The 18,029-nt window shown below is 51.0% G+C and overlaps 1 protein-coding gene across 1 annotated transcript in view; it reads left to right on the top strand.

Annotated features, from left to right (window-relative positions):
* Window positions 1–18,029, top strand: part of TBC1D9B (TBC1 domain family member 9B) — a 42,606-nt gene that overhangs the window by 2,950 nt on the left and 21,627 nt on the right. Inside the window, exons 2-9 of the mRNA XM_023537740.1 lie at window positions 1,228–1,244; window positions 3,213–3,237; window positions 3,328–3,438; window positions 7,471–7,589; window positions 11,081–11,309; window positions 12,271–12,529; window positions 13,803–14,010; window positions 16,657–16,869. Coding sequence (XP_023393508.1) covers window positions 1,228–1,244; window positions 3,213–3,237; window positions 3,328–3,438; window positions 7,471–7,589; window positions 11,081–11,309; window positions 12,271–12,529; window positions 13,803–14,010; window positions 16,657–16,869 — 1,181 coding nt within the window. The remainder of the gene's footprint in view (window positions 1–1,227; window positions 1,245–3,212; window positions 3,238–3,327; window positions 3,439–7,470; window positions 7,590–11,080; window positions 11,310–12,270; window positions 12,530–13,802; window positions 14,011–16,656; window positions 16,870–18,029) is intronic.

Genomic DNA, 18,029 nt, shown 5'->3' with positions numbered 1-18,029 from the left:
GGACCGGGCCTGCGGGAGGCGGGAGGCGGGGGCGGGAGGCGGGGACGGGGCTGGGGGCGTGGGGTAGAGACCGAGCCGGCGGCGGAGGTGGGTACGGAGCGGGAGAGGGATGGGAGATGAAGACAGGTCTGGGGGGAGGGGCGCGGTGGGGACGTGCGGGGAACTGGAGGAAGGCAAATGCTCTGGCATTTAGAGGCTGGTCGGGACACTTCGGCCCACCCAAGGAAGGCTGGCTGGGGCCTCTGCCTGGATTTGGTGCCCGTGAGCTTCCCAGCGCTCAGCCGAGGCGTGGGCAGCTTCCTGGCGTGGGATTTCACAGCTGGAAGTCGGCGAGATGCCCTGGGCTTCCTCCGCCTGTTTCCCCAACGGTCTCTGAAGGGCCAAGAGACACAGCACACCTTTCCTTTTGCTTCCTTCATTCCCAGCTCACCAAATAATTGCCATATGGCCAGATCAGAGGTTCCCCAAGCTGCAGACCGGCATCTTTCCAGCTTCTCCTGCCCACCTTTCCTGATTCTTGGCGCCATTGGAGCTGCAGACCCAGGCTTTGCCAAATGACCAGTATACGGTGTTCTGGGGTGAGCTAGCCAGGATGCTCCTGTGCCTGTGTGGGCATCACCACTCACTCAGGACGAGGCTGGACAGGCACCTCCTGAGGTTTTGTGGCCTGTGAGATCCAAGGAATGTCCACTGGACGTCACCTCTGCAGGTGTCCCAGGCCCCTCATGCTCCAAGGCCTGGGCAGGGACTGCCAGAGCAGAACTGCCTGCTCCCCTCTTGTGGCCTGTTGATTGCAAGCCCAGTGTTGCCAAGAGAATTTTCTGTGAAACACCCAGATTTTAAACATTAGCAGTTAATATAGTCCTGGCAGATGCAGAGGCTTCTCATGGGAGAACTTTGCTGCCAGCCTCTCCTGGGCCACACCTCCTAATATGTAAGAGACTATACGGTTTCCCAGAAAACTGTGTTCCCTTTGGTGCCTTGGGCTCCCTCCTAATGGCCTCAAGAATCACGGGAGCCAGTGCTGGACCTGCCTCCTGACCAGGCTGCTCTGGAGCTGTGACAGCAACCCCTCTGAAGAGGCTGACCAGTGGTTACCCTCAGGAGCTACTACAAGCCCCTGTAGGAAATTAAGGTGCAGGTGCCCACTACCTTTTGTTGCACCAGCGTAATGTGTCACATAGGCCTGTGTCCTTTGAGCAGCTGTTCTGTGCTCTGTTTCTGTAGATCATTTCAGTGAGCAGGTGGGTCCCACTGCTCTGCCTACCTGTGCAGAGAAGGCCCTGTCCACCTCACTCATCTCTCCATGTCCCCCATGACGGAGCTACCTCTGTCCCCCCAGAAAACCACTTCTTGAACCCCCCACTCCAGCTAGGTTTCATGAGTCCTGCGGTGGCCTTTCCTGTGCCATTGTAAACACCATGGCCTCCTGAACACATCTCCCCAGGAGAGGAGCAGTAGTGATGTCATTTTATTCCAGCCGTCTTTTATAAACAGATCCCAACTTGTATTCCTCATTGAAGAGTATGAGTGTAATGAGATGGTTCACCCATTATAAAGTTTTTAGGTCTCACGATGTGGGTATACCAACAGCGTAAGGAGGAAAATAAAATTCCCAAGACCAGAAGAGAAACTCCAACAGAAATCATGAAAAAAAGGCTTATTCCAAACACTGATAAGTCTTGAATATGCCACTTTAACTGCAATTTAGAAGGGTATTTTAGAACATTTCAGTAAAACAAGTGAGAAATTACAGATTCCTGACTTGAATGTATATGAAGAGTACCTTTTATAATCAGTTATTTTATTTATTAAAGACTGGAAGGGAAAAATGGTTAAAATGGAATATGAAATGAAAGTGTTAAAGTTAAGTAATAAAATTAATAGAAATGGTTCTGACATCAAGAAAATTGTAACAAAACATTTTGAGGTCATACCAAAAGCAGCACATTAAGAGGAAAAAATAAATTTTAAATAGGAACAACGAACAGGTTTTTAGATGGCTCGATAATTCAGTTAATGAAGGGGAATGAATCAAGATAGGCGTTCATCTCATTTGTCAGGGAAATGGTGACGCTGACAAAGGGTGTATGTGATGAGAAGGAAAACTTGAAATGCCCTAAAATGCTTCAGTTCAGAGATGAAAAAAACTGGATCGATGTTTTCCCAAATTGGACATGTCTAAAAATTTGCATGTCTTTTTCAGTCCTGACTTTCAAGACTCCAAAGAATTTCCTTAAAGTTTCCATAATAAAAATGATGCTATGACAGAGGAAAGACTGTACTATCCTCCTCAGGTTGATATGGAAAATGGTGTTATGAAATCACTGTCTTATGAAAAAAGCCATCAGAGGAGATAGCCAAAAATGTCTAGGGGGAGGTAAGGAATGTATCTTAACCCATTTCCTGTTTAGGAAGGAAAACACGCAGCATTAATTTAATTTTACATAAACACGCTCTTTGAGGCTGAAGAAGTTTTATTGGTTTTCAATGTGAAAATAAAATATAAAAATGTTCTTGGAGCTATTTCTAAACAGAACTTGTCTCTAATCCTAATGTAACAAATGTGTACATAAATTGGATTCATCAAATGAATCTTCAGCTAACAACTATTTAAGAACAATGTTAACATCACACATAGGAATGCTACATTTTCTAGGATTTGATATTTTCGGCGATCAAGAATTACTGTATTTTGTAATAAGAAATACCACTCCTAAAAACAGAATACTATAAATAGAATTATGTCATTGTTTTCCAAAGACTATCGGTATACTAGAGCGATACAAAAATAATAAAAGTGAGATATTTCATGGCAAACTTTGGGGATAAGGTTAGGACTGTAATCCACGAGTTATCTTGGAGTAAACGCTGCAGCCGCAAGCACAGCCAGTGAGTATTCACGGGGCAAACAGGAAATGGGTTAAGAGAGATGTCTGGCAGTTAATAAAACACATTGTGTAATTTTTTGCATTTTGTGACATTTGTGATGTCGTTTTCCGTGTGTAACTATTGTACTTTCTCATTCTAAAGAAATACTTGTTTTCAAACCTAATTTTGTAGTTTTCTTCAAGAGGGCCTCCTCTTGAAGCTTTGGGCTTCATAAGCCCCTGCCTGCAGGTGTTTCTGAGTCATGAGGATGAGCACAGCTTCCAGGAGGACGTGGGAGGGGGTTTCAATCGGTGTCAGACCCCAACTGACGGCCTTGGCAGGAAAAGAGGCCATTTGATGGAAGAGGTGCCTGCAATGTTTTTCCCTTGAGCCCATCCTGGCTGCCAGGCTCAGCTCCGCACACCCTTCCCTCAGCATCTCTCTCCCTGCTCCCAGGTCTTCTCGTGGGCACCCTGGATGTGGTGCTGGACTCCAGCGCCCGTGTGGCCCCTTTCCGAATCCTGCACCAGACCCAGGACTCTCAGATCTACTGGACGGTGGCGTGCGGTAGGTGCCCTGGATCACAAGGGGTGCTGGGCAAGGCCTGCCCTGAGAGGGGCCAGGAGGGAGGGGACTCGGCCCGAGTTGTAAGCTGGGTGTTGCCCCCTGAGAACCTGGTGCTGCCCCACACTCACACAGCCCAGGCCAGTGTCCCGCTTAGTAAGGCAGCTCAGCCTGTCCCAGGCCAGCAGTACTCTGCGTCCTTTATGGGCATTTGTGGGAATGTGCATATGCAGAGTCCCAGTCAGCTGACACAGGTTCCCAGCTGGGGTGGAACAAGGTGTCCTCCCTTTTTCCGAGCTCTCAAACCGTAAACAAGTTTCCTTTTCACGTCTAAATGCTGTGTTTTCCCCTTGGTAATTTGCTCTTTAAAACGGCCCCACATGGTGCTGAGGCACCTGTGTCTCTCTGTGTGGCAGGTGCGTTAGATGAGCTTCCTTCAGGCCTGAGTCAGTGCGCTGGCCCAAGTACGCTGTTAGCAATTAACGTCTTATGTTAATAAGGTGCCTTTACACAGAAGGACACATAAAACAAGTTACGTATTTATTGATCAGTTAATGAAAATGTCATGGCCAAAGGCTCCAAGAACTTAGCCCTATCGCTCCCCTGGGAGCAGTCTTGGCGAAATCAGTGTTCTACAAGACTCTGTGGGACATAACTACTGTGAATAATGAGAATTGAGAATCGCTGCAGTTGTCCCCCCAGCAGGAAACACGCCCCCTTCCTGAGAGTCTAGGGGGAAGAAGTCCCCTTCCACTGGGCATCTGGCTGAAGTCACTCGGTCACTCAGATAAAACTGTCCTAGCCAGCACTCAGCACTGCCTGCAGGCCAGGCACTTTAGGGAACTTTCCAACAACTCTGGAAGGTGGAGCTTTAGTTTTCTCTATTTCGAAGATGAGCCAGCTGTGGCCCAGAGGGGTTGAGTAACTTGCCCAAAGTCACACAGACCTGCAGTTCAGACCCAGAGCACCTATTCACGTGCCTAGGCTGGATACCTCTATGTGTTAGAAGCCACCATGTCACTGTACCCCAGAATAATGATCTTCCTTGGAGGCTTGGAGAGGTGATAGGAGCGCTCACGGCTGGACCCCAGCTTGAGGGAAGGAGGTCAAGGCTGGAGGCCCAGGGTAGGCAGCAGCCGGCACAGCCCCCTTACCTGGCACCTGAACAGATGTGTCCTCCCCTTGTGTGAGTGACTGGAGGAAAGCAGAGCCTGCCCAGGGCCAAGTTTGTTCTCTTGGTTCCAGAGCCTGAGTGGGGAATGGAGGGCTGGTTTGTCCACAGGAGAGAGGGGCTTCCTATGGGGACTATCCCAGAGTAGAGCCGGGAGGTTGCTGTGTGCCTGGGCTATGAGCACATTCTTTACTCTTGAGTGGGCCCTTGATATTTGCATGTTTCAGTGGGATTCTTCCTAGGGAGCAGCTGGGGAGGGGACAGTGGCAGTTTCTCTGTGGGGCAGAGGTGTGCGGCTGTGTGGTGTGGTAACCCCTTTGGTAGCAGCGCAGCCTGGTGCTGGGGAACCCCAGCCCTTGGCCTCAGGCTACACACCACACACTTACCTGCTCTCCCTTTTGCCAGCCCCGTAGCCCTGCCTTGGCCTCTGCCATGCCTCCCCAGCTATGCCCACCCCCACCTGTCAGCTCTCCCAAACCAGACATGGTCCCACTGGCACTGGCAGTGCATCCCGACTCCTCAGTCTGCCACTGAAGGACTTCGGGGTCTCCCTGCCCCGATTCTGCCCTCCTCCCTTCAGCTCACACCTGGCCTTCACCAGTCAGGACACTAGCAGGGCCTGAAGCTCCTACACACCCATCCTGACAGTGGGAGTACATCATCCCCCACATCCACCTGACCTCTTCCTCCAGCTCTGATGTCCCCTCCTGTGTAAAAACCTCCCCAGGCCTGAGTACCCAGCCTTCCTTCTTGCTTCTTGGGGCTCACCAGCCTCCACCAGCACTTTCACACTGAAGGCCTGCTGGCTCTCCTGCTAGACCGACAGGTCCCTGAGGGCGAGGGTGGGCCCTGCAACTGAGCAGCCTGGGTTAGGATTATGGTTTGGTCACTTCCCAACTGTATGACAACTTAACCTCTCTGTGCCTTAGTTTCATCCTATAAAATGAAAATAATGGTACCCATCTCCAAGGTGCTCTAAGAATTAAAACAATCCGTGAAAAGTTCTGAAAGCAGAAGTAGCCCTGCTTAAATTAGTTGTTATATTCTTTTTATTCCCGGTACCTAACATAGAGATGGCATCATTTAGGTGTTTACTTAATACTAAATGAAGATGGAGTTACTTTTAACTAATAATTCTTTTAAATGCACATATGTAAATATTTAGTTATAAATATTTATAACTAAAGCACGTTTACAGATCCACACAGGCAGCATAGACAAAATTTCTTCTATTTTAGGCTGCTAACAACGTGAATGATACAGTAGAGTTAATTTCCATATTCAGTGTGGGTGTTGGCAAAAAGACAGAGAAAGAAAACCCTTCCCCAGCTAACTAGACCTTGGCCTCCATGCACCAGGGAAAGGAAGCCATAATAAAAATGCAAAGAAAAATGGAAAAAAAATGGTAATTTGTGGATGATCAGGGTAGTTTTGCCTGCCACTGTGACCCACTGTGAGTTATAGAAGTCTAGGTTTCATCAACGTCACATTGGCACCCCTACAGCAGCCGGTGGGGAGGGTCCTTCCTTGGAACTGTTCATTAGGGTGCTGAGCTGCTAGGGTAAATGTGAAGAAACAAACACATAAACCCCAACCAGACGACTGAGCTGTGACAAGTGACAGAGCACCGAGCAGGTGCCTGGGTGGGGAGATGGTGGGGACTCACTTGGTCAGACCTGGGCAGGTTCAGGACTATTTTCAGCTGGTGGAAGAGTGTTCCCAGGTGGGGAATGACAGGTGCCTGGGATCTGGCACTCAGCAAACGTGTCCGTGGTCCACAGCCATGCTGGACTCGTGGCTTTGCCAAGGCTCCTCCATGCCAAGTATGTGGCCTTCCCGGGATCATCTGATCGACAGTCCACAGACCATCGCACCCCAGGATGGCAGAGAGGGTGCAGGCCTTCACTCCTTTCTTATTCTTGTGTTCATTCATTCAGAAAACAGGTCTTGAGTGCAAACCCCATGCCTGGCACATGCAAAGCCCCCAAAAATGGGGTGCCAGAGGCAAGGGAAGGCAGGCCAGGCTGACACTGACCTCATCCCTTTGCTTCTCCTCCTAGGTAGGGCCCCTTTGCCCCATTCCTTGATGGGAGCAGAGAGGACAGCTGCCTCGCCCTTTGGGAATGACATCAGGCTGCCTTCTCTCAGTTTTGCCATTTGCACTGGACCTGCAATGTCCACCAGGGCCCCTTCCCTGAGGAGGACAGGGACCACTTTCTAGGCAGGGTAGATGCTAGGGGCCAGCCAGAAACCAAAGGGGTCAGACAGGGCTTCCTGGAGGAGGCAAGGACAGGGCTGGGATTTGAGCCGAAAAAGAAAGGAGCATTGTGGGTAGAGGCCTAGGTGAGTGTATTGGGCTTCAGAGGGGAACAGAGCCACCAGCAGGGGCATGGGGTCTTGCAGGAAGCTGCAGCTGCCATCTACGGACTCCTGAATTCTCACTTATACCCAGTCTGACTCCGTCTGGTTGGTCATCTATATAGGAAAGACCACATTAAGTCCTATTATCTCCAAGAAAATTTTCTTAAGTAAGCAAACTTGTAGATACATAGCCCATTTCTGGGAGGACACGTAGGGAACTAGCGGTCATTCTCACTCAGTGTTAAGGGGAAGTGGAGGCTTTATTTTTCCATGTGAGTCTGCAATTCTGCCCAAATTTCTTTATTTTTTATTTTTACAGGACCATTTATGACTTTTGTTTTATACTTATACGTAATGCTTAAGAAGGAAAAAAATAAGAAGCTTCGAGATTGTAGTCACTTGGATATAGCAAATTCGGTCACCCATTTAATCTTTCTTCTTTGAGTTTATGTTTATGGCCTGGTGATTGTATAATTTTCTTTTCTTTACCCAACCTCCCCTAGGTTCTTCCCGCAAAGAGATCACAAAACACTGGGAATGGCTGGAAAATAACTTACTCCAGACGCTGTCCATCTTTGACAGTGAGGAAGATATCACCACCTTCGTCAAGGGCAAGATACACGTAAGATTCACCTTTACTTCTCTGGGCTGGCAGTGTTCACGTACATCAGCTTATAGCACCTTCAGACAACACGGTGTCAATCTTATGCCCAATTTGCAAAGATGGAAGAGAAGTGCCCTTGGCCATTCTCTTGGTGGTGGCAGGGGCAAGTGAGCTCACTGCCCACACAGACCTTGTCTTCTGGCCAGCTGCTGAGGTCTGACTGAGCTGGGAGTTTCCATTCCCTGCAAAGGATCCAAGAGATAGTATGCGAGTACACAACTGCCACCCTCAGTTTGGCCGGCAAAGGAAGAAGCTAGAAGTAATAGGAGAGTTGGAGACATGTTTCTATTATAAAACTGACATGACTTAAAACTGCACAGACCCTTTGACCCAGCAGTTCCTTTGCCTGGAATTTAGCAGATTGGGTATTTATATGTGTCAGGGCGTTGACTGCAACATGTCAGCAGAGAGACTGGAGCGGCGCCTCCCAGACCTCTGGTCAGGAAAGCAGCTGCTTGCTCCTCTGCAGAGCAAAACGAGAGCCATAAGGTTTGCGAGCAGAGCATTTACTGGGCACTTTCTGTGTGAGTCCTGTGCTGAGCGCTGACTTTTGAGCAGACTGTGTAAGTCCTATGTGGTATTTTACAGCTATCCAAATAATAATTATGAGAATTGCAGCAATGTGTAAAAACTGATGTCATGGTGATATTTAGGTTATTTCCTGTTCCAGGGCTAATTAACAGGATGATGCGCGTTTATCTGAATGTTTCTTTCTGTTGGATTGTAGCCTTAGGTTAGCTTACTAAGAGGGCTCCAACTAGCTCAGAGTTTCATGGTGCTGAGTTGCTTTGTGACTTCCTGACACCAGGCCCTTGTGACTTCCTCACACCAGGGCTTCCTACACCTGGCAGAGGGCACCAAGAGTTCCTCAGCTCTTCTCTATGCACTTGGGGTTCCAGGCGCATTAGATGTGCTGCCTCCTCTCTCCAGAGCAGCAGGCAGAGAGCTGGAGCAGACCTCCACTGTCTTATGAGGGAACTGGGCTGTAACAGTGACAATAATAACAATAGCAGCATCGCTAAATGCTGCTTATATGCCAGGCTCAAGCACACCAATCTGCTAAATAGAACAAAGTTCTAAATGACTCACTCAGAAGAAATGGAAATTAGAAAATATTTAGAACTGAAGGGTAATTGAAATACTACTGTGTATCAGAATTGTGGGGATGCCTCAAAAGCAGTACTCTGAAGGAGAGGTAAAGCCTAAATCTTACCATATAAAAGAAGAAAGACTGGAAATTAATGAGCCAAGTATCTAACTCATAGAGGCTCCAGAGAAAACAGGAAATTAGAAAGAAGAAACAACGGAGGACGGAAGTTGATTCTGTAGGGAACAGGGAATGGTAGAGAACACTTACAGACCATGGCAAAGGGACCCGGGGTGACGGAGGCTCCTGTAAGCGGTTCTGGGGGCGGAATGTGAGAAAGATTTGTACAGACCCAGAGTTTAAAGAAAAAGAAGTAATGCCATAAACGGCCTTAGGCCAATAACTTTAAGAATGTAGACAAGATGGACACTTTATTAGAATAACATGTGTTCGTTTCCACAAGTTACCACAAACTGTGTAACACACAAAACAAATTCGTTATTTTTCTGTTCAGGAGTCAGAGCTCAGAAATGGGTCTCATGGGGTAAAGGCCAGTGTCAGCAGGGCTGCCTGCCTTCTAAAAGCTCTTGGGGAAAATCCGTTTCCTTGCCTTTTCCAGCTTTTAGAGAGGCCATTTGTGTTCCTCGGTTCTTGGCCCTTCTGTCATCATTAGTGCTGGCAGTGTGGCATCTTCCAATCAATCGATCAGTCACCCCCATCTCATTCCCTCTGTGACTGTGAACCTCTTACGTCCTTAAAGGACTTATGTGATTATATTGGGCTCGCCCGCGTTATCCAGGATCATCTCCCCATGATCGTCTCAGAATCCTTATTTAATCTCATCTACAGAGTCCCCTTTGCTCTATAAGACCACATTTTCCCAGGTCCTGGAGATTGAGCTGTGGACATCTCTGGGGGCCATTATTTGGCCAAATACACAGTATAACTTAAAATAAGACTCAGAAAGAAATGGGAAATCTGAATATGCCTAAAACTATGAAAGATGTGGAATCATGATGTTACAATTTACCCAGTGATTTTACAGTCCAGCAGTATCAGCCAACAAACAGAAGACCCCAGGCTGTGAGCCCGACTGGCTTGTTCCGTTTAGCAGAGAGTGTTACTCCTGAATAGAGGCCAGTGTGGAATGTAGACAGGCCACGTCAGCTCTTCTGCTCTCTGCTTTGGGGTCTCCCAGATGCAGCTACAAGGAGTGGGGGAGCGGCTGCTGGAGGTGACCCAGGGGCAGGGTGGCCAGTGGTGGTCACTGTCAGGGAGGGATGTGGAGTGCTTCCTCTGACTCCCAGTGAATGGAATTCAAGGCAGCAGAGACAAAGGCAGGGCCTTAATAATGAGGAGAGGACTTTACCAGACCCTTTGCCCAGTTCCCCCAGGAGTGCTCAGCAGACACCAGCTTGAGAGAGATGTTGAAGTCACAGCTACAGCAGGGTTGGCTGCACTGAGATAGACGCATCAGAGCAGACGTTACCTACTGGGTATCCCCCAGTTCCTGGCTGTTCTCCCTGCCCATGGATGGAGGGACAAGAGGCTGCCGGGAGACCTGGCACAGGCAGCTGGTGGGGCCCAAGCCCTTGCCTTGAACTATCTTATAGTGTTGAATAATCATCCTGGAAAATCTGTGTGCCTTTGAGCTGAGTGCTAAGAACCTGTTTTCCAGGTTCTGGGAGGATTGGGGCTGGCCCTGGGCCCGAGTGATGTCTCCGGGCACCCTGAGCCTAGCGAAGATGCAGGCAGGACGAAATTAGCATAGATGTGCCCTGGCCGAGTGGGCCCTGTTGCTGGTGTGAGCAGGGTCAAGAGGCAGGGACCCCTGGTATATGGGGGAAGAGGGGTCAGATACAGAGGTTCTCTAAGATATCATCATGAGAAAAGTACTTCACAGTGCCATAGCATGCTGCCATTTGGGTAAAGAAAGAGGGAAATAGAAAACCATACATATTCGCTTAAAGGTGCGCCAGTACCTGCATGTCTGGGAAGAAACCAGGAGAGTGACCATGGCGGTGACAGGAGAGTCCTTTTTCATTGAATATACTTTTCTGCTCTGCACTTTTTACCATTATATTTTTTTAGAAATTTTATGTAAAATGCCACTGGTCTGTGTCAGTGGTGATAATAGTTCAGAGAGTTGAGGGAACATGCCCAATCACATGGGCAGCATTTGTCTGACCACGTGCTGCCAGGGCAGCTGACCAGGTTTGCCCCTGCTTATGGCCATCGGGCCAGTGTCATGAGTGCCACCACCTAGCACAGAGATCCCTATCCCTCTCTGCTCCTGCCTTTGCCTATCTTGGCCGTGGGAACACTGGGCCTGCCAGGAACCAGTCCCCTTGTCCTCCTCCAGGGTATCATTGCAGAAGAGAACAAGAACCTGCAGCCTCAGGGAGAGGAGGACCCTGGGAAGTTCAAAGAGGCCGAGCTGAAGATGCGGAAGCAGTTTGGGATGCCTGAGGGGGAGAAGCTGGTCAACTACTATTCCTGCAGCTACTGGAAGGGCCGCGTGCCCAGGCAGGGCTGGCTCTACCTGACCGTCAACCACCTGTGCTTCTACTCCTTCCTGCTGGGCAAGGAAGGTGAGCATGGGCTCTCCTGCAGCCCTCTGTCCCCCAGCTGGTCTTCCTCAGCCCCTCCGCCCTCACCCCCGACCTTACCTCCAGAAAGTTCACCACCTTTCCAGACTGCTGAGGTCCCTGAGGGGTCTCCTTCTTGGCCCCCAGACATTCTGTTCCCACACACGCAACCACTGGGTCTCCCCAAAACTAAGTGCCACCTCAGTGCCCCACGACAGGAATACCCAGACTTGAGCCAGGCACACACCTGGCTCTTGGGGGCTCTTGTCGCATCTGTCTACCAGTGTGGTTCTTCACATAGTGACTTTCTGCACAGGGCCACCCTCTTTCTTTTTCATGGAGCATTGGAGACACATGTCCACGAATGGCTCCAGGTTACTCCGTGCCTGGTGCTACAAGTCCCTCCCTGGGGGCAGTCCTTGCCTCAGGGGCAGTCAGTGCCCTCTGCTGCCACCTTGCCCCTAGAAAGAGCCCCCAGGGCTCCAGCTGTCCCAGTATTGCCTTCCCAGCCCAGCAAGGCCTTCTCCCGCCATGCACACACCTGCCACATCCTCTCCACACCTCATCAGGCAAGGGCTAGTGTCGCTCTGTGCTGGTCACACCATGTTGTGACTTTTGTCTTCATATCAGTGCACTCTCACTAGATGGGCCTTCCTGGCACCAGAATCTCAACAATCTCTCCTACACACGTTCATTTATGTCACGTGAGCTGTTCATGGGGCAAACAGGCACCCAGTCTATTCTCAGGGCCAGTGCTGGGTTGGCCTGGGCCGCAGCGGAGACCCCCCCGCAGCCTGTCCCTGGTCATGGTGCACATGTCCCAGCACAGCTGGGCTCAGGCGCAGGGCATGCTGGGAGTGCAGTTTCCCTTGTGGGTTCCGGGTACAGGCGGAAGGCAGGAGCCCGCCCTGCCCAGCCTTTGCGCCCATTTGACCCGGTGGTACTCTGTCCCTGCGATGTCCAGTAAGCCTGGTGGTGCAGTGGGTGGATGTCACACGGCTGGAGAAGAATGCCACACTACTCTTCCCCGAGAGCATCCGCGTGGACACCCGGAACCAGGAGCTCTTCTTCTCCATGTTCCTCAACATCAGCGAGACCTTCAAGCTCATGGAGCAGCTGGCCAACCTGGCCATGCGGCAGCTGCTGGACAGCGAGGGCTTCCTGGAGGACAAGGCACTGCCTAGGCCCGCCCGGCCGCACCGGAACATCTCAGCTCTGAAGCGGTACGCAGTCCCAGGGAGGGAGGTGGGTAAAGGTGTGGCTGCAGGAAGGCACTGAAAAAATGCACAGAGGGGTTGTCCTAAGAGGCACATTCATCCTTGCTGCCCCATCATGAGGAGGTCTCCCACAATCCTTGGTGTCAGAGAAGCTGAGGCACAGAAAGGCTAAGAAACTTGCCCAAGGCCCCTCAGCAGTAAGCAGTGGAGCCAGGATATGACCTGCAGCTGGAGCCCTCCTGTCTTCCCTACCACCTCGATCAGGGCGCCCCCAGAGGCCGCTCTGGCCGCTACAGTGATCCCATCCCATGCGCACGGACTTCCTCCCACTGTGACTGACAGCTCTTCTCAGCACCCCTTGGCCAGTGGCCCCTCATAGCTGTAGCCATGGAGCCCAGGCCTGGGGCCAAAGTGCTGCCAGGGAGGTCTGAGGTCTCTGCCACCTTGTCTGTGGCAACCGGTAGACAAATGGACAGATAATAGTGGCCAGCCCTCCGAAGGAGCACTTCTGTGCACTCCTGAGCGGTAGATTCACTGGAAACCTGCAAGGCTGGCTGGGAGCTCAGAGGTTCCCTGAACCCTGGGGTCCCACAGGCAGTTCACACCCACGTGCTCGGAGACCATGGCCCAGGCCCAGAATCAGGTGTGCCTTTGGACAAGAACACTGTACACAGACATCACTCTCCTGGTGTGGCAGGATGGCTTTTGGGACCTTCTGGAAAGAAAACGAGGGGAGCCAGGACTTGACAGTCCCTGGTAGGCACTGTCCAAGGTTTGCTTACCAGGCCCTAAGCAGGCTTCTGGTGGCCCCCATGGGGCTTGGGGGAAAGAGATGTTGGCCAGGCCCCTGCCTCGCACAGCCATGGGCCAGGCGAGTGTGTGTTTTAAATCAAGCAACAGCATCATGTGTTTTAGTCTTAACTCCACACCTGCCTGTCGGAAGGTCCTTGGCTAGGTTACTAGGTGGGGCTGGGTCCTCCCAGGGAAAAGTAGCAGAGCAGGTGCAGGGACCCTCTGGGCAAGCAATGTATCATACTCTGTCAGCTTCTAGGTGTCCTCCCACAGCCATCAGGTCTCAAGGGCATGTTGTTTGCTGACCACTCCTCTGCTGGTTGTATGAATGTCCCGCATTTTACTAGGCCATTTAAGATGCATGTTTTCTTGAACTCTGAGATCCCTGGGTATGACTTGCTCATGGGAGGACCCTAAAGATCCTAGATCCAGTATGGAAACACAACACTTGTCCCTTGCCCTCCCACCCCCACCGTGGTTTCCCCAGAGACTTGGACGCCCGAGCCAAGAATGAGAGCTACCGGGCCACATTCCGGCTCCCCGGGGATGAGCGCTTGGACGGCCACACAAGCTGTACCCTGTGGACACCATTCAACAAGCTGCACATCCCTGGCCAGATGTTCATCTCTAGCAACTACATCTGCTTTGCCAGCAAAGAGGAGGATGCCTGCCACCTCATCATACCCCTGCGGGAGGTGAGCACCCGGGCCTGGGCTGGCTCCACCCTGACTCGCCTGAGCAGCCCCTTGGCATTCAGTGGTGGGCGCCTGGAGGGGATGTGGTGAGTCAGTGCCCATTCGAGTGTCCGCCCTGTGCCAGGCCTCACAGCAGTGGGTGCACCAGATGCCCCTCAGAGGTCGCCTCACCTAGCGGGCAGAAGGGGTGGGGCTTTAGGTGCTAGGAGAACTCACACTGGGACATAAGAAAATCCAGGAAGGATCTGTACCTTCCTGCTGGGAGTGACCAGGGAGTGTCCCTCAGTCTTGCCTTCCTGGCCTGCATCTGGGTTTGGAGGATGCTGACCCCACACCAGCCCCACCATGTCACTTTCAGAGGCCCCCTCACTTTTCCTCTCCGACACCTGTCCTAGCTGTGGCTCAGGTGCCATAGTGTCATCAAAAGTCAGCTCTCAGCTGTCAAGGTAGGGTTAGCACTCACCTGTCAGAGGTGGAGGCCATTTGTCCTCCGCTGCAGTGAAGAATGTACGGCAAGGGCCCTCACCCAGACAGAAGGCACCGACCCTGAGGTCAGGGCAGGTCTCAAGGCCTCCTTTTCCTCATGGCTGAAGCACAGTGAGGTTTTTAAGTTATAATTTATATTTTTTATTTTATTTTTATTTTATTTTATTTTATTTTTTAGGCGAGGCAACCCTTGGTCGACCTCACAGATTGCAAGGACCCTGTCAGCTTACAGTCCCTTTTTTTTTTTTTTTTGCGCCTACAGCACCTAGTCTTCCTAGGTGGTCTCCCATCTTAAGTTATAATTTAAACTGCAGTGTTTTGATTTGATTAAAAATCCAGAGCAGTGAGATCTTCTTGGCATCTACACAAAGCCCTCGAATTACAGGTGTAGCTATGACTAGGTATGGGGTAGTGTGCTGCCTCAGTTCCCAAAGAGAGTCAGAGGCTAAGGACTCCAAAAAGCCACAGCCCCAGAAGCTCTAGGCTGAGGGGCTAAGAGGCAGCCCCTGACCCCACAGTCCCTTAGGCCCAGGCCCATGGGTTTGTCCTGGGTGCTGTATTGACATGGGCCTGGGGCTGGCTAAGGGGTCTCCTCAGGTCTCCAATCCATCCAGCCTGATGTCTGAGGCAGACTGTGCTGGCTGAGCCAGGAAGCAAGATAGCCTTGTGCCCTTGGTAGGGCGCTGCAGCTGGTCAGGATGGAGGCCAGTGCTCAGCATCCCAGCCAGCGGGCCTCCACAGGGCTCCTCACTCAAAGCCAGTTGTACTTGTGTGTCTGGTGGGCTCTTGAATTTGCACCCTCAAATGTGTTCTGTTCATCCCACCCCAGGCAGCGGCTCCCCTTCCCTCCATCTGCTCTGGTGAAAAGCTGGGGCTACCCTTGATGCTGACCTGGCATCATTCCTGCATCCTGACCATAGCATGTCCCTTCCTCTCCACGGGCACCATCTCAGACACCGCCTCAGGAGTGTCCTGCCCACATCTAACCACTTTAGGACTCAACCTTCCGCAGCAGCCAGCTCATTTTAAAACATTGGTCAGAGCATGTCAGTGCCCTGTGTGGAATCCTCCAGCATCTTCTCCTGTGATTAGGAAAATCCCCAACTGCCTGTTGGACCTGTGCAACCTTTAGTGAGCCCTCTGCCTCTTCTCAGATCTCAACTCATACATATGTATACATGTGTGCATGCACACTCACACATGCACTCTCACATACATGTATGCACACACACATACCACACCAAAACATATCATACACGTACACTCACGTGTACATGTAACATACACACCACACACACAAGCATATATACGTAACACACACACCACACACACCACACACACAAGCATATATACGTATGCCAGTACACGTACATATACCACTCCCACATGCATGTAAGCGTAATACTCAGAAATACACACCACATACATTAATGTACACACACATGCCCCGCCCACCCCTGCTTACTTGGACCAGCTTCCCCAGCCTTTCCTTGTCTATCAGGCCAGTCAGGCACCTCCTCAGGGCAGTTGCTGGGTCTCTGTCCCAGCTCCTTACCTGGCTGCACCGGGTCTCAGTTCAGCTGCTATGTCCCCTGAAGAGCCCAGCACAAAGCAGCCCGATGACCTCCCAGCTGGCCTTATCACTGTTACCACCCCTGGTGACCACACGTGTTCAGCCTGCATGGCCATTGTGTAGCCCTGCTGTGGGCTCTGTGGAGGCATCCCTGAAAGCCCATCCTTTGCCCTCCAATTCATGCCTATGCTGCTCTGTCCACATGCCTTGGTGTCAGCCAGGCCCAAGAAGCACCTGTCAGCAAGTATGCTGGGAACCAGCGATTAGGATGCCATGCAAGCGGCCTGCCTGCCAAGCTTCAGAGCAGGGAAAGAATCGGCCATCTTGAGACTCTGCTAAGGGCCAGAAGCTAGGCTCACCGTCCTCAGAACAGTCCAGCAGGGCTGATGTGCTCACTCCCATCAACAGGTGAAAAAATGAAGTCAAGATCTCCACATAACTTGCTCATGGCAGCAGGCAGCAGAGTTGGAATGTGAGCGCCAGTCCATAGAGCGCACCCTGCCAGGGCCGCTGTGCTCTCCCCAGGGCATGGGCCCTTCCGGTTCTACATCCCCAGACACCGACACTCAGTGTTCTTACTTTCCCAGGTGACCATTGTCGAAAAAGCTGACAGCTCCAGTGTCTTGCCCAGCCCTCTGTCTATTAGCACCAGGAGCAAAATGACCTTCCTGTTCGCCAACCTGAAAGACCGTGATTTCTTGGTTCAGAGGATCTCTGACTTCCTCCAGAAGACGCCGTCCAAGCAGCCGGGTGGCCTTGGGGCAGGGAGGAAAGCCATTGTCAGCAACCCAGTTCCAGAGGTGAGAGGGTGCCTGAGAGCAGCAGGGTGGGGGTCCAGGCCAGGATAGGAGCCCAGGCAGCCCTGTGGTGCCTGCCATAGGTCTTGGTGGGAAGAGTCCCCACTGGATTTGGGGCAGAGAGCCTTGACCCAGCCCCAGTCTCAGGTGCCAGTCCACACTCACTGCCCAGGGTCTCAGGCCTCTGCACCCTGCCACACCCCTAGTCCCACTGGGCATCTCCCACCTCCGCAAGTCCCATTGCCCAGGAGAAGCCTTCTCTAGCAGACCTTCCACCCTCGTGAGCATGTGCTGCACTGAGAGCCACACCGTGTAGGCCCGTCCAGCTAGAGAGCTGGGGTTCATTCGCCTGGCCTTCCTCCTGTCACTCAGTCTTAAGATCCCTGCAGGGAAAGATCCCCTTTTAAGGATTTCACCACAATCTCATCATTACACCAACAAAACAAACAAGAATTCCTGAATGTCAAGTACTTATATTCACATTTCTCCAAGTGCAGATGCACTTTTTACACTTTAATCATGGAAATTATGGTACATATTGGTTACATATCACTCTTTTTTCTCTATAGATTTTGCATTCACTTGTGCCTCTCCCCCTCTACCCCTCTCTCCCTCCCTCTCTGTCCTTCTTGCTCTCTCATGCTTTCTCTCTACCTCTCCCCCTCTACCTCCCTCCCTCCCTTCCTGCCCTTTGCTTTCTTGCGGTATTTCGTTGATGGAATCGGGTCATTTGTGCTGTAGAATTTCTAAAATTTTGGTTTTTGTGGCTGCATTCCCCTATTTCCTATAAGTTGGTGATTGAGTGGTGAGATCCAGGTTCAATTGTTTGTGTTTTAGGGGACAGGTCTACTTGTAGGCAGGATTGAGATAATGTGTCTTCTACCAAGAGGTATACATACGACACCTGGTCATCTTGTCGGGTGCTGTCACCCATCATTGGTGAGCGTTGCCTAGATCCAGTCACTTATTGGGGATTAGAAGATGGCGGCCCCCTTATTCTGTCATTCCTTTGTTCATTAGCTGGAATACTCCCATAGAGAAACTTCCCCTCACCAATTATTTTGTCACCCTGAGGCACAGTTGACATAGGAAAGGGAAAAATAAATGTTTTATTCTTTCCTTTTTTTCACCAATTGTTAAAATGATGAGTTGGTTGTCTGGTA

Source organism: Pteropus vampyrus, unplaced genomic scaffold (assembly GCF_000151845.1).
Source record: "Pteropus vampyrus isolate Shadow unplaced genomic scaffold, Pvam_2.0 Scaffold197, whole genome shotgun sequence".
Classification (NCBI taxonomy): domain Eukaryota; kingdom Metazoa; phylum Chordata; class Mammalia; order Chiroptera; family Pteropodidae; genus Pteropus; species Pteropus vampyrus.
Note: the sequence above shows the minus strand (reverse complement) of the source record. Positions and strands in the feature narration are given on the sequence as shown.